Genomic DNA, 15,902 nt, shown 5'->3' with positions numbered 1-15,902 from the left:
ACTTGGAGGGGCAAAAGAGGGGTTCAGACATCGCAAGAACAGGGACCCCCAGATTCCAGAAAATATAGCGAATAGGGAAAGGGACTCAGACCCCTGCAGAGGAGTAGGGCTCCCAACACACACAGAGATTTCAGGGCTGACTGACCCCCACACCCCAAAAACCCCAACTTCCTCTCCTACCCCCATATCCCCAACCCCTCCTGTCTTCTCCCCGACCACTCCCATCTTACCTGAGCCCCTCCAAACCCTATTCTCTCCCCTACCAAACATTCCCATTTATCCCCTCCTCACAATATCCCCTTCGCTCACTGCAGACCCAAGTCCCTCTTCCAATATTATATTAATAATTCCAATATTAATAAAGTGTAAACCCACCTACTCTTCCACTCCTAATCATCTCTCCCCACTTCCAGTTAACATTTGCATGTATAATTTATTTTCTTTTCAAAAACTGTTTCAGCACCTTCCAGATATTCTGCAACACACACACGCACACTTGACAGAGACAGTTCATTCTCAGATTTCAGCCAGGGTGAGTTTCAAACTTTAACGTTGCTAGAATCAGTGAACAATGAAATGTTGGGGGATTTTCCACCTCGGGCTATTTCTTAGGAACTCCTTGCTCAAAAGGCCCACTAATTTGGATCACTGACTATACTCTGTGTCCCCAAGAGGGGCACCACATTTCAACGCAATCACGTCAGGACATGTTTTAGACTCCACCGCAATCCAGTCAGTCCCAGCGTAGCAGGGGAAGGAACTTCAAGTAAGTGTGCACATTTATTTCCCATTACAGTGATGGTGCCCCCAACTTTGCAAGTCACAGATATTGATTTTGCATTCATTTACTCGTACCAGAAGAGGAATCATTACAACAAAGAGAGGTAATGTTATCTGCTTTTCATTCCCCTGTAAAGTTGGGCGGAGGGCAGGGATGCAGAGCAGTTTGTCCCTTGAATCATCCTGAGAGATCTTGACAAAATTTTTCTGGAAGTACTCTGCAATCCTCTCCTGAAAGTTTCTAGGAATAAGTTCCTTATTTCTTCCTTTTAGGTAGGAAGCCTTCCCATGCCAGTCAGCGATAACTTCGGCAGGCACCCCTGCAGTAGACAAGCTAGCAAACATATAGGCCCGGACAGCTTTGGGACACCAGCAGCTGCTGTGTTCTCTGTGCCTTTTTGTTAGCCGCAGAAATAAGATGTCACCACTGCCTGTGGAAAATTGTGCCAGTATTCAGTGCCACTGCCCTGTACTCATGGCTTCATGCAACTAAGCAATTCTCTCATTTCCCTCACCCCTGGTGGGCCATACTCACCTGGCTGGAGCTATGAATGGCACCATGCCTCCAAAGAAGGAAAGTCAATAAACCTGTCTTGTTTAAAACTTTATGGGAGCAAGCAAAGGGAGTTCTGAATCTTTATTTTTGCTTTCCGTTGTGATATACTGACAAGGTAACCTCTGTGTTTTATCCTTCACTACTGCCATTGCAGCCTTGAGGGGTTCCCCCTCCACACTCACAGAACACCTGAGCCAGATGAGAAGGAGAAAGAAAAGAACTCCGGATGATATATTCAGCGAGGTCCTGCAAGACAGTGCTGAATCAGAGGGCTTTGAGGATGAATACTGCAGACTGTATGGAAAAGGAAAATGCAGACAAAGAGGGAGATGCACTAGATATAATGGGGCTTCTCCGGCAGCAAACACCTATGCTGCAGACGCTTGTGGACCTACAAGTTCAACAATTCTCAGCTTGCCTATCTTGCAGTTCATGGAGAACTCCAGTATAGCCCTCCCTACATAACCGCCCTCAACATTCCACATGGCATCAGGGGCCACATCCCTCCGCGACCATTATGCCTCAGGGAACATTAAGGAAAACCACAGCTTCACATACATCAACAATGGCTCTCACAGGTCACTGTATGTGCAGCTAAAATGGACATGAATGTTCTTTAAGCTCCATTCCATAAATATGTTAAGGATTTCATGTATTTGCTTTTAATTTGCACAGAATTTTTTGAAATGTCTTTGTTAAGCAAACAAACTCTATTGTTTGGAAAATAATCCATCTTTATTAGTTCCCAACATATACCGTAGAATGCCTGCCGATATTGAAAGCACCCACTTACTTGTTAGTGTACACTTTGACACAACTCTTAAGATCATTGACTAACACAGTGTAATAATCGAAGATTTACAGCAAGGACTATAAAATGAACAGATGCAATGTCAGTGTTACATTCATAGATGTGCACACAATTCCTAACAAGCCCCCAAACTGTATGGCCAGGGCACAGTACGCCACAATGCATTACTGTGGCTCGCTGTTAGAGTGCTCTTTCAAACCATCCCTGAACCAACAGCATTTCACTGAGCTCCTCCGATAGCCCTTATATCTGGCTGTTCAAACTGAGAAGACAGTTGCTAAACCTCCGCCTGCAATCACAGCAGCAATTTTTCCCCCTTTGCTTCACAGATCTTATGCAGGACACAGCAAGCAGCTAAAACCATTTGGGATATTTTTCTCACCGAGATCCAGTCTGGTGAGTAAACAACACCAGTTCCCCTCCAATCTACCAAACGCACATACAACTGTCTTTCTGCACCTGCTGAGCCAGTAGCTGAATCTTTCCTTGGTGCCGTCAAGGTGACCAGTTTCACAAGCCAGGGAAATAAGAGACAGGCTGGGTCCCCCACAATCACTATTGGCATTTCAACATCACCAATGGAAATCTGCCGATCAGGAAAGAAAGTCCCTATTTGTATCTTTTTGAATAGTCCTGTGTTCTTAAAGATTCAAGTGTCATGCACCTTCCCTGACCAGCCCACATTGATGATGGTGAAATGTCCCCAGTGATCCACCAGTGCTTGCATAACCATAGAAAAATAGCCATTTCTGTTGATGTACTCTGTGGCAAGGTGGTCTTGTGCCAAAACAGGCGTATATGCTTACCATCTCTTACTCCATCGCAGTTCAGAAACGTCACTGATGCAAATACATCCACTATGTCCTGCACATTGCCAAGAGTCACAGTCCCAAAGAAGAGGAGACGATTAATGGTCCTACATCTTTGCATGACAACTCCAAAATGATTTCCCACTGACCAGTAGCAATCTGGTGTTGGAAGCTCTGCAGTGCGATCACCACTCGCTTCTCCCCTACAAGTGCGACTCTCAGTTGGGTGTCCCTGTGCTGGAAGGCTAAGGCAAGCATGGCACACAGATACAGGAATGTGGCCTTGAACATCTGAAAGTTCTGCAGACACTGCTCATCTTCCCAAGCCTGCATTAAAATGCGATCCAACCAGTCAGTGCTTGTTTCTCAGGCCCAGAAGTGGTGCTCCACATCTGCATCTGCTTCATGAATGCAAACAAAAATTGGTTCTCACTTGGACTCACAGCAATCTGTGACCTCCAGGAAACAGTCACACAATCATAAAATCGTATGACTGGATGTCAACAGATCACCTAATCCAGCCTCCTGCACTCATGGCAACACTACATAAAAACTAGACCATCCCTGACAGGTGTTTGTCTAACCTGCTCTTAAAAATCACCAATGGTGGAGATTTCACAAATTCCCTAGGCAATTTTATTCCAGTGCTTAATCACCCTGACAGTTAGAAAGTTTTTCGTTCAATTTAAGCTCAATGGCCCACCTTGATCATCACTACAAAAGGTTACCCCCCCACACCCTGCTCTCCTGCTGATAATAGCTCACCATACCTGATCACTCTCATTACAGTGTGTATGGTAACACACATTGTTTCATGTTCTCTGTGTATATAAATCTCCCCACTGTATTTTCCACTGAATGCATCCCATGAACTGAGCTGTAGCTCATGAAAGCTTATGCTCAAATAAATTCGTTAGTCTCTAAGGTGCCACAAGTACTCCTTTTCTGTTTGCGGATATAGACTAACATGGCTGCTACTCTGAAACCTATAGCAGAGGAGTTGCTCTGCTATAATACATATATAAATAATTAAAATCTAGAAAGCAGACTGCCAAAAGTAAACTTCTATGCAGAGATACTTTCTTCAGCTTCTAACACATTTCTCCCCTAAGGAAAGAAATCCTGTCTTGACTGTACCTATGCTTAGAAAGATTAGGTTTCACTGGTAAACCATACACAAAAGACAAAAAAAAATGTCCATCAATAATAAACAAAATTTACAGATAAGCAACATAAGAAAAATGTTGCTTTAGAGTTTGTTTTAAGGATATTTATGTTCTATATTGTAACATGTGATGTTGCCAACTTGTGTTTTAAAGGTTATAAAAGCTTTAACTTTTTGAATCTCAATGCTTACTGGTCCCCTGTGATTAAATTATTATTGTCTGATAGTGCCCACATATTTCCTGCAACTATGAAAATTTAAATAAAAAAAATTAAAAAACGCTTAAAATCATCAATATTATCCAGCAAAATAAAAAATAAAAATAGAATTCTCCCAAGCCTAACTATACCTTTGCACAAACTCTACTCTTGGAGATACCAGACCTAGAATCACTTGTTCCCAAGTTCTGACCTACAGAATACATTGTAAGGAGAGGTTTTAGAGTAACAGCTGTGTTAGTCTGTATTCGCAAAAAGAAAAGGAGTACTTGTGGCACCTTCGAGACTAACCAATTTCTTTGACCATAAGCTTTCGTGAGCTACAGCTCACTTCATCGGATGCAGCATCTGATGAAGTGAGCTGTAGCTCACGAAAGCTTATGGTCAAAGAAATTGGTTAGTCTCGAAGGTGCCACAAGTACTCCTTTTCTTATTGTAAGGAGAGTGATCACTTTACATAAGCTATTACCAGCAGGAGAGTGGGGTGGGGGGAGAGAAAACCTTTTGTAGTGATAATCACCCATTTTTTCATGGTTTGTGTGTATAAAAACATCTTCTGTACTTTCCACAGTATGCATCCGATGAAGTGAGCTGTAGCTCACGAAAGCTTATGCTCAAATAAATTGGTTAGTCTCTAAGGTGCCACAAGTACACCTTTTCTTTTTCAGAATTTTCCATGGCTCAAACCATTATTATACTGACTTTACAGCCCCTGGTCTGACCATTTGTACCCTTGCTTCTTTTCGGTCTACTCTTCTTAAGTCACTCCCGTGACACTTACTTTGGTGGATTCAGCTGCATTTCATCAGTGTATTCCCAACACATGAAACTTTCAACTTAAAACAATCTCTCTGGAACAGTAGGTCCTTACGGGGAAAAAAATTCTCTTATTTATACAGGCTAGAAGGGCACTGACTGATTTGATTACTCTCTGCCCCCAATACTCTCAAATTGCCCCACGCAACACTTAAAAAAATTACCATGACAATCTATTGCATATATATTTTCAATAAATTTTCATCTTACAAGTAGACGAAAACCTGCTCACAGTAATTACACCTTTTATATTAATTAGTAGCCGATACTATGAAGAATATGAGTTAGATTTGTATAGTATCTCATTTAACACTTAATTCCCATACAAATAAAAAATTAATAAAGTCGAGGCAGTTTATTTGTCACATAATTCAAGCTCTGCAGAAAAAACACAATTAGATAGAATATATCAGTATCTACATTAAGCCAATAATGTATACTTTTGAAAAGAAATTTTGTTTTACTGATTCCTGAGATCACATGCACTTGGTAAAACTAATCTCTCTCTCTTACACACACACACTTTACTGGGGGAGAGGCATATTTATAGAAAGGACAACAGGCACTTAAACAATATAAAAGACATCACTGGTGTGCAGCACCTGGCACATATCCTAGTTAGTTGAGGAATGACTAAAAGAAGCTGCTTATCACCTTACTTCTTGAAAAAAAGTTCAAGTTGTAAGTGTAATATTAAGCACTCCTTATTAAAATCCAACAGAAGACTGAACACTATATATGATATAAGCCGAACACCTATGAAATGTTTCCTTCAGTTCAATATGGAGGGGGGGAGCAGAGATCCTATATATGGTTAGGAAATCATAATTTCATATAGCCAAAAAAGTACATAAACATTATGTTCAAGTATGAGTGCCAACTTTTGTATACAAGAAGCAACTCTTGATAAGATATAGTTTTGTTGTTGTAAAGACATTACATAATTTACACTTATATAGCAACTTTCATACAAAAATATCAAAGTGTTTTCCAAACATTAATTTAGCCTCACAACACAGCTGTTAAGTATCAGCATGGCCATTTTACAAATGCAGAAATGGAGGAAAAGAGGCATTAAGCGACTTTCCCCAAATCATACAAGTCAACACAGTCCCAAACAAATATGGAACTTGGGGACTAAGGGGGGGGGGGGGAGAAGGGGGCATTCATTAAACCACTGCTGTCCAATGGAAATCTGGTCAATTTAAAAACGTGAGTTAAAAAGTAGTTTAATGCTGAGAGAGAGAATATGATAGAGGTCTATAAAATCATGACTGGTGTGGAGAAAGTAAATAAGGAAGGGTTATTTACTCCTTCTAATAACACAAAAACTAGGGGTCATCAAATGAAATTAATAGGCAGCAGGTTTAAAAACACACAACCAAAGGAAGTATTTTTTCCACACAATGCACAGTCAACCTGTGGAACTCCTTGCCAGAGGATGTTGTGAAGGCCAAAACAGGGTTCAAAAAAGAACTAGATACGTTTATGGACGATAGATCCATTGATGGCTATTAGCCAGGATGGGCAGGGATGGTGTCCCTAGCCTCTATTTGCCAGAAGCTGGGAATGGGCAACAGGGGATGGATCACTGGATAATTACTTGTTCTGTTCATTCCCTCTGGGGCCCCTGGCATTGGCCACTGTTGGAAGACAAGATATTGGGTTAGATGGACCTTTGGGCTGACCCAGTTTGGCCGTTCTTATGAAGTGATCACACAGTTGTAACCCAGTTTTATTCACACATGAGTTTTGAAGGCATAGTCATAAGTTTTGAAGGCATTTACCAAAATACAGTGTAGCACTCAGCTAGTTTTTCCAGTGTAAAGATGGAATCTCAGCCTTGAAGGCCTTGTGTCATGGTCACTACCCTTGAATCCCATAAAACAGTGTTTCCCTAAATGTGGAACATGCACTCCTGGAAATGTACCTAAGGACACCTTGGGGAGCTGTACCTCCAGAGTCTCAGCTTTACTGTAAAAAGGAAAAAAAAAAAGGCCCTATACCTATTATGGGTACAAAAAACCTAAATAAAACTTCAAAATGAGAAGTGAGCATACTAGATACAGAAATATTTGCTTGAATTTGCAGAGTGCATGAAAATTAGCTCTGAAGTGCCAGTGATGATAGTCAACAATGCTGATACTTAAAGTATTTCACTGACCAAAGCACAAAAGAAAAGAAAATGGTATCATATTATGGAGATTAACACTGCTATTTCCCAAAGTGGGGTGAAGGGTTGTGAAGAACAAGCAGGTATCATGTATAAATTAACCTGACAACAAGGACTTTAACAACATATGCAGGGGTTAAAGGGAGAGGGGCATGACTGGTTTCATGTTCCTGATGAGGGACCCAGTTTTCAAAAGTTTGGAAAACATTCCCAAAAGGAACAGGTACAACTATCTTTAGAACCCATCAATGCCAGTCATTAAAGCACTGCTGTCCAATGGAAATCTGGTCAAATTAAAAACGTGAGTTAAAAAGTAGTTTAATGCTGCCCTTGACCCTCCCACAAATGATGGTGGTTTTATGCTTTCACCACCACCGTATGAAAAACCCACACAAACAAAAGGGGAAAAATTACTACTGGCTCTGATCCTGCAACTGGATCTACAGAGAACTACACTCACTTCAGTGGAACTCTACCTCAGGTGGACCCTTATGCGTGAGCAATATATGTCTTGGATTGGGACCTAACCACACCTCTACCCCAATATCATGCAGTCCGATATAACACGGTAAAGCAGCACTCTGGGGAGGGGGCTGCTTTACTTCATTATAGCTGAATTCGTGTTACCACAAGCGGTTCCTCTGCACCCCGCCCCAGCTCACCTCCACTCCGCCTCCTCCCACGAGCGCACCGCAGCTCCGCTTCTCCTCCCTCCCAGGCTTGGCGCGCCAATCAGGCAGAGCAGAGGTGAGCTGGGGCGGAGAGCAGTTCTTCTCCCTACCCCGATATAACACGGTCTCACCTTTAAGACAGTAAGATTTTCTGGCTCCCGAGTACCGTGTTATATTGGGGTAGAGGTGTGTATAAAAAAATAAAAAGATGAGGAGACGAGTGGAAATGTCTATATAGGGAGTAGTGTCAAATACCAAAGACAAACAAGAGGAAAAATATTTTTCTACATCTTTTTTGGATATAGTAGTCTTCACTGTTGCTTGAAATAACAAATGTTCAGAATTAAGAAAGAATTGTAATTTGTGCAAAATGAAAGCACTCTAGACCAGCGTTTTTCAAAGTTTGGGTTGCGACTCAGTACTGGGTCACAGCATGTAAGGCACTGGGTCACTTTGGTCAGCACCGTCGACCGGGAAGTTAAAAGTCTAGTCGGTGGTGCTGCGTAGCAAAGGCAGGCTAGTGCCTATCTGTTCCGATACTGTGCTGTGCCGGAAGCAGCCAGCAGCGGGTCCGGCTTCTAGACTGGGGGTCCATGGGGCACCACGCGCTGCCCCCGCCCTGAGCACCGGCTCCACACTCCAACTGGCCAAGAACTGGGGGGGAAAGGGGGTGCCTGTTGGCAAAAGCTGTGCAGAGCTGCCTGCACGCCTCTGCCTAGCAGCCAGACCTGCTGCTGGCCGCTTCAGGTGCAGCATGGTCTACAGTGCCATGACAAGTGGGAAGCCTGCCTCTGCACCCCAGCTGCACCGCTGATCAGGAGCCGCCAGAGGTAAGTCCACACTCCAACCCCTTGCCCCAGCCCTGACCCCCCTAAACCCGGAGCCCCTCCTCCATCCCAAACCCCTCATCCCCAGCCCACACCAGAGACCTGACCTCCTCCCACATCCCAACCCCGTCCCCCAGCCCCAGCCCCACCCTGCAGCCCTCACCCCCATACCTCAACCCTCTGCCCCAGTTCTGAGCCCCTCCCACACCCCAAACCCCTCATCCTCATCCACTGGGTCTCGAGCATCAACAATTTTCTTCAACTGGGTCTCCAGAAAAAAAGTTTGAGAACCTCTGCTCTAGACCAACTGCCTCAGCTGGGGAACAAGTGTGCTGCTTTGGAAGTACGACCAGCTCCAGGCAGCTCGGAAGTAAGATGATGAACTGAAATCAGGTTTCCAACATTGCAATGGAAGTAGAGAATGGAGAAAGACAACAACAAAAAAAGAAGACATAATACAGAGACCAAGGGAATTCAATTTACTCTGCCAACACTCAAAATTACATGATGGTTTAAATGAGTATCTCAAATGCCTGAGTCAAAGACTTAAAAATGAAATGTACCCATTTCAATTTTATGATATTTTTCCCCATTCGTACATTAAAAATATCCCGCATTTTAGCATCGTCTGACAATAGCCTTACCTTGCTGCTCTTGGGTTTCTACTCTGTATAACCTTTGACTTTAAATATGAAGTCATGCCTAGTTATAAATGAATGAATGCTCAAATCTAAATTTCTGAGTTAAATCTCTAACAGCACTTCAACTGCCCAGTCACAACTATCAATTATTGTGATGTATTTGTGTGTAGCTACACAAAGAAAGTCAAATCCACCTCTTAAAACCTTCAATTACTCTTGTTTTTTGCTCATATTGTTATTAAAAATTAATTTGTACCTAAAAGGTATAACACAATAGCCTCCGATAATATGTATTTTAATTCAGATTTGGTAGATAAGCGTTAGGAAATAGGTCAAGGACTAGTGCACTGCACTTTTTTTTTCCTCCTGTTTTCTGAATTAACATTAGTAAGTAGATTTTCAATATAGCATCCGAGGAATTTGACAATGCTCCCCTTCTCTGCACCTTCTAATACTAAACACACAAAAAAGAGTGAGAAGTTCTTTTATCACTTACATCATAAATCCAGATTAGTTCCATTTAAATCAAAATAGTTTCTCAAGATTTATGCAATTTTAACTGAGAGCAGGATGTGGCCCAATAGCTCAATTCAGGGTTAAAATTGTGAACTGCAGTAGATTCAGATCTTGGAGTACAATCCTACACTCCCTGCACACACAGAGCTCCCATGAAAATTACAGATACGTGGGAACACAACATTGGACCTCCAGTTTGTAGAATGTCATATCAGCATAGGTAGCTGACAAGGTAAAATACTGAAAATGGCAAGATATTTCCAGAATTTATTTGAAGATTCACTAGTAAAATGGTAATACTAATACTAAAATGGTAAGATTGTGATACTGCACAAATTTTTCCCACTGAATTCAATAGGATTGCTTTTGGTGTAAAGTATTTTTCAACGTAAACAGCATCACATCTGGACTAAATGTAGTAGTATGACATTATAATATAATGTAAGAGTAGTAGAAATGAATGATAAAATTTTAATAAAAAATTTAAACCTCCCATTGTAATCACAATATAGTGTTCATTATGTGAGAAGAATCTAATACTTCAAAATTATCAGAATAAAACACATACCCAGAATGTATGTAGAAAAATACCCACAAACCTTTATTCATTACAGGTAACAGTTTAATTTGAAACTCAGCTTTTGTTATGATAATAGTATAAGAAAATTGAAATGCTATGAAACAACGTATTTTTGGTGCAAATTAAGGTTCAGAGAAGTTCAGTGGCTTCTTATGAGCCAAAACTACACAGCTTATTGCACACAAGAGGACCCCTGCATGCACATGGGTCCCACTAACTTCACCAAGGCTTCATACAAGGGAAGGCTGTTTACATGCAGGAATGGGGCCAGAGAAACATCTCAGTTTGCTTGCTTGTACAGTGAATTTAAAGTATCAAGCGGTCTTACTCGTGCTCTTTTCAGTGTATTTCTTTGTAGGGGTAGCTTAGTACCATTCCCAAACCTGAAGAACTCTGTGTAGCTTGAAAACTTGCCTCTCTCACCAACAAAAATTGGTCCAATAAAAGATATCACCTCACCCACCTCTCTATAATCTCTAAGTAATTAAACACAGAGTGACTAACATGCTTAATTGCAAGTCAAAAAAAAAAGCCCAAACCATATCCCCAAAAAGAAAAGAAGAAAAAAAAAAAAGCTGCATGAAGTAGATCTCTCTGTAGTAAAAAACTGTTGCAAATGTAGTGACAACAATAATCTTAATTTAACATTAGACCTTGGAATTCAACCAGAATTGATGTTTGAATTCAACCAATTTGATGTCTGAAGTGGCAAGCATTTATGCTTATATATTAAGCCATAACAATTCTAGTATGGAATGACCTAAGAATTGAAAAGTAAACCAAATCCAGCCACAACATTTTTAGTGCAGTGGGGACACAAATTCTGTTCATAAAATAGAGATTATTATTTTAGTAGATTATTTAGCAGATCATTTACACATAAAAAGGGATTTTACAATGCATAAATTAGCCCAATACTTCCCCCCCCACTGATTTTACTGGAACACAGGCAATTTACTTCTTTTCCCCTCAAGCATAGACTATAGAATTCAGAAAAATTATATCTGACTGTTATTTACTTAAAGTGTAATTTAACAAATCACACTCTGAAAGTTAAAATATTTTAAGAGTAATATTGTTTTAAAAAGAGACTGCCACATATATTTTTTTAAAGATATAAATCAGGAATCATGTTTGCAATTTTAAGAACTCCCATACTCAACAAACAATATGTCACACGGTCTACTAGCAGGTCTTTTACATTACATTTTACTGCAAAGGAAAAGAAAGACGTATCACCTCCACGTTTGCTTTGTTAACATTAATGTTATATTGCTGTTAATTTAAAATTACACACACACACACATTCCAGGGCTCTAACATCAAAATACAGTAGAGCATCGTAAGTATTGAGCACTATACATTATAATTTGTCATACAAGGGCAATACAGTGAGGTCAGAACTATGAGTAACCAATGGAAGACACAAAAGATTTCTTTCAATATTAATAGTTAAATGAGAAAGCCAATCAGAGAGAGTTGGAGCCTCCTTTTGACAGCCAGAACCTCTGAAAAGCCAATCCACAAACATAGTGGGCTGGCTACAAGGCGGAGACAGAGATTCATTGAAGAAATTCTTATGGGTGCATTTACTCTCAACTCTGCATACAAGTACAGTCACACGAGGGGACATCCTGTGTGCCTGCAGTGAGCCAGATGCAAATCTAAGTGTTAAGTGTCAGTCTTTAAGAAGGACAGTGACAAGTTCAGACAAGCAGCACTGCAATCACGGACAGCAAGTATTCACAGTGCTGTCCTAATGCTCACAAGACTCATCTTAAAATTACTTTCTAGTAAAGATACAGAGAGTAATGTATCTCTACCTACAGTATTGCAAAAAATGGACAGCAAGCATTCTACAGGCAATACATGTTTCCTAACACTGACTAGCTTACTTAAAATCATCTTAACACTAAACAGCATGGTGTACACTGCAAAATCTGGGAGTAGTTATAGAGCCAGCTACAGCCATGCAATAACAATAGGTATTTTACATAGACAACTGAACATCTAGTTACTGTGTTTCTTAAACATTCAAGTACAAAGCATTCTTATAGCAGTTATATTTCCAACTATGAGATCTGCAGACAGCTGGTATTCTACTTGCAACCTTTACAAAGCCCTTCCTCAAGAGTGTAGTAATGCAGCCTGCACCAGAATGTGTATATGTTTTGCAGGTTGCAATATCACTCCAGTTTCAGCAATGAACAGATAACGCAGCTCCCAACATGTTATTTAAGAATCTTGAGCTACAAAGCACAAAAGCTTTCCGGTATGATGCACACAGCAGTATCGTCAGCTACAGCACCGCAGCAATGGACAGCTGAAAGATATTACATGCCAGGCATGCTCCCGACTTCGGATGCAACAGTTAACAACCAAACTCAGAACATAAGCGCAGTCTGTCTGTATATATCCAGCTGTCAATAAAGGAATGGGGGTCCCCACCCACCCCGCTATTTCACTCTCCTTTAGTGTCAGTCCCATTACCCCTCATGGTAGGACAATATAAAAGCAGGACGTTCCTATTTCACAATGCAAAGCCTTCCTAATTGCACGGAAGGAGCACAGCCCGCACAGCCCTCTCCAGTCCCCTGCTGCCTTGGAGTCCCACATACACAACAGTAAAGAGTGCAGCAGCATCGGCACGCTACGCCGAGAGCGTCCGGCACGCACGCTCCCCCATTCAAAGATGCCTCTTGCGCCTACATCTCTCTTACGCTAGCGTAAGAGCCTCCCCTAGCTAATCAAAACACTCGCGAGTCGGGACGCAAAGAAGATGGCGGAGCAGGGCCCGCTTACGGCGTCGGAGGGAAGTTTACGCTGCGCTACTTGCGCACGACCCATAAGGAACATGCAAGGCTGCGGCGTGGAGCGTGCGTAGCGCGCTTAGTGAATACCAATGGCCTATTTCCCGGGAGGGGAGGGGGGTGTCTGATAAACAATGGTGCCCCCCCTGCGCGACTTCCTTACCGATTCCTCCTCCTTCTCCATGCCCGTGGGCATCTGCGGCACGGCCCGGTTGATGGAGACGCAGTCGTTGAGATCGGGCATGTCCTTGCCGCGGTAGATAGGCAGCGGTTTGGCGGCGTCTAGCGCCCGGGCTCGGAAGGAGAGTTTGCTCATTGTCTCCCCCTCACAATAACACCCCGGGGCCGGGCGGGCGGGGGGCCCCTCACTGCGGCCGCGCCGCCGCCTCCCAGCCGCTCCCGCACCCGGCCCGCAACACCATGGAGGGCCCCGCCGCCCCGGCACAGCTCCCCGCAGAGCCGCCCGCAGCTCGCCGCGCACGCCCCGCAGCCCTAGTTCCGCGCCGGGCTCGCTCGATCCGCTCCCTGCGCCATAGCAAACATGGCGGACATTAACCAAAGCGGCCAGCGATCCCGGCAGCCAACGCGAGAGCGGGGGGGGGATGGAGAGGGAGTGAGGGGGGCGCCGGGCTGCGCGCGCAACCAGGCCGTGGGGACAGGGAGAGCGAGCGAGGCGCCGGCAGCGCGACCGTGGCTGTGGGGCGAGAGGGCCGGGCAGGCGGCCGGGGAGTCTGGCCCGCGGCGCCGCGACACGGCCACATCCAGTCTAGCGGCTGGGAGGGGGGAGTTCGTGCCCGGGGCCAGACAGATGCGTTCACCCGAACCCTAAGCACCTGAACCAGGCATCAGCTCGTGTCTGCAGACACACCTGGGCTCACGTGCGCAAATACCCCTTCGCACATGGACAGCTGCACCACTGCACGCAGCCCCCAGCGCGCACACCGCTGTACGCACCTGCGTATTGCTGCAGTTAATGGAGAGGAGTTGGGGACAGGTACACCCAGATGCACAAATGCCCCTTCCCGCCTGTACACGCTACAAAACACCACCCACAACAGACAAGGAACTAGCTCTCCACCGCCATGAAATATGTAGATGTATAGCTGCACAGTTCCCAGCTACAACTTTACGCCCATTCAGGTGCAGATCATACACAAATCAAATATACAGATCTACATCCACAGTATAGATAAGGTGGCAGTTTACAGCAATGTGTTCTTTAAATATTGTCATTGAATGCATTATTAATATAATTAAAATGAAGGAATACTTTCCAAAGTGAAGGTCAGTATACACATGATGTAATTGAACCAAATGGGAGTTTTGGCCATAAGCTTCTGTCAAGGTTCCTTCCCCACTCTAAACTCTAGGGTACAGATGTGGGGACCCACATGAAAGACCCCCAAGCTTATTCTTACCAGCTTAGGTTAAAAGCTTCCCCAAGGTACAAACTTTGCCTTGTCCTTGAACAGTATGGTGCCACCACCAAGCGTTTTAAACAAAGAACAGGGAAAGAGACCACTTGGAGACGTCTTCCCCCCAAAATATCCCCCAAGCCCTACACACCCCCTTTCCTGGGGAGGCTTGAGAATAATATCCTAACCGATTGGTTACAAAATCATCAAAGACCCAAACCCCTGGATCTTGGAACAATGGAAAAATCAGTCAGGTTCGTAAAAGAAGGATTTTATTTAAAAAAAAAGAAAGGTAAAAATCATCTCTGTAAAATCAGGATGGAAAATACTTCACAGGGTATTCAGATTCAAAACACAGAGGATCCCCCTCTGGGCAAAACCTTAAAGTTACAGAAAACAGGAATAAACCTCCCTCTTAACACAGGGAAAATTCACATCAAACAAAAGATAAACTAATGCACCTTACCTGGCTTACCTATACTGGTTGAATTATTGGAGACTTGGATTAGGATGGTTTGGAGAAGGTGGATTTCTGTCTGGCCTCTCTCAGTCCCAAGAGAGAACAACCATGTAAACATAGAGCACAAACAAAAGCCCCTCCCCCCCCAAGATTTGAAAGCATCTTGCCCCCTTATTGGTCCTTTGGGTCAGGTGCCAGCCAGGTTAGCTGAGCTTCTTAACCCTTTACAGGTAACAAGATGTTGCCTCTGGCCAGGAGGGATTTTATAGCACTGTATACAGAAAGATGGTTACCCTTTCCTTTATATTTATGACAGCTTCGAAGAGACAAGAATTTCAACCATGGTTCCCAAAGTAGTTCAGGGTTAGCTAGAGTTACCTACACGTGAGGTAACTCCTTGAGGTAGCCTCCCTCCAGTGAGAGCAGTCTCACTGCACCCCACATCACCCCACCACTCAAATTGAACAGAATAGTTGTATTAGCATCATAGAGTAGCTCAGTCCTCACTGTATTACTGCCTGAGTGTCAGCAGCACTTAACGCAAGATAGAGACTTTTGTGTGTGCACAGGTCAGAAGTTAAGGTTAAGGGCAATGCAAATTTAAGTCAAGCTAATGATGCAATAAAGACAAGGCACAAACAAACAGTTATCCAT

At 43.2% G+C, this 15,902-nt stretch overlaps 1 protein-coding gene across 1 annotated transcript in view; it reads right to left on the bottom strand.

Annotated features, from left to right (window-relative positions):
• The window catches only part of EPC2 (enhancer of polycomb homolog 2), an 85,117-nt gene extending 71,180 nt beyond the window's left edge, over positions 1-13,937 (bottom strand). Inside the window, exon 1 of the mRNA XM_084642983.1 lies at positions 13,537-13,937. Coding sequence (XP_084499109.1) covers positions 13,537-13,689 — 153 coding nt within the window. The 5' untranslated portion in view covers positions 13,690-13,937. The remainder of the gene's footprint in view (positions 1-13,536) is intronic.
• Between the last annotated feature and the right edge of the window lie 1,965 nt (positions 13,938-15,902).

The sequence above is a fragment of the Lepidochelys olivacea genome (assembly GCF_965140295.1).
Source record: "Lepidochelys olivacea isolate rLepOli2 genome assembly, chromosome: 11".
Taxonomy (NCBI): Eukaryota; Metazoa; Chordata; order Testudines; family Cheloniidae; genus Lepidochelys; species Lepidochelys olivacea.
The sequence above is the reverse complement of the archived record's forward strand: the minus strand, read 5'-3'. Positions and strand labels throughout refer to the sequence as shown.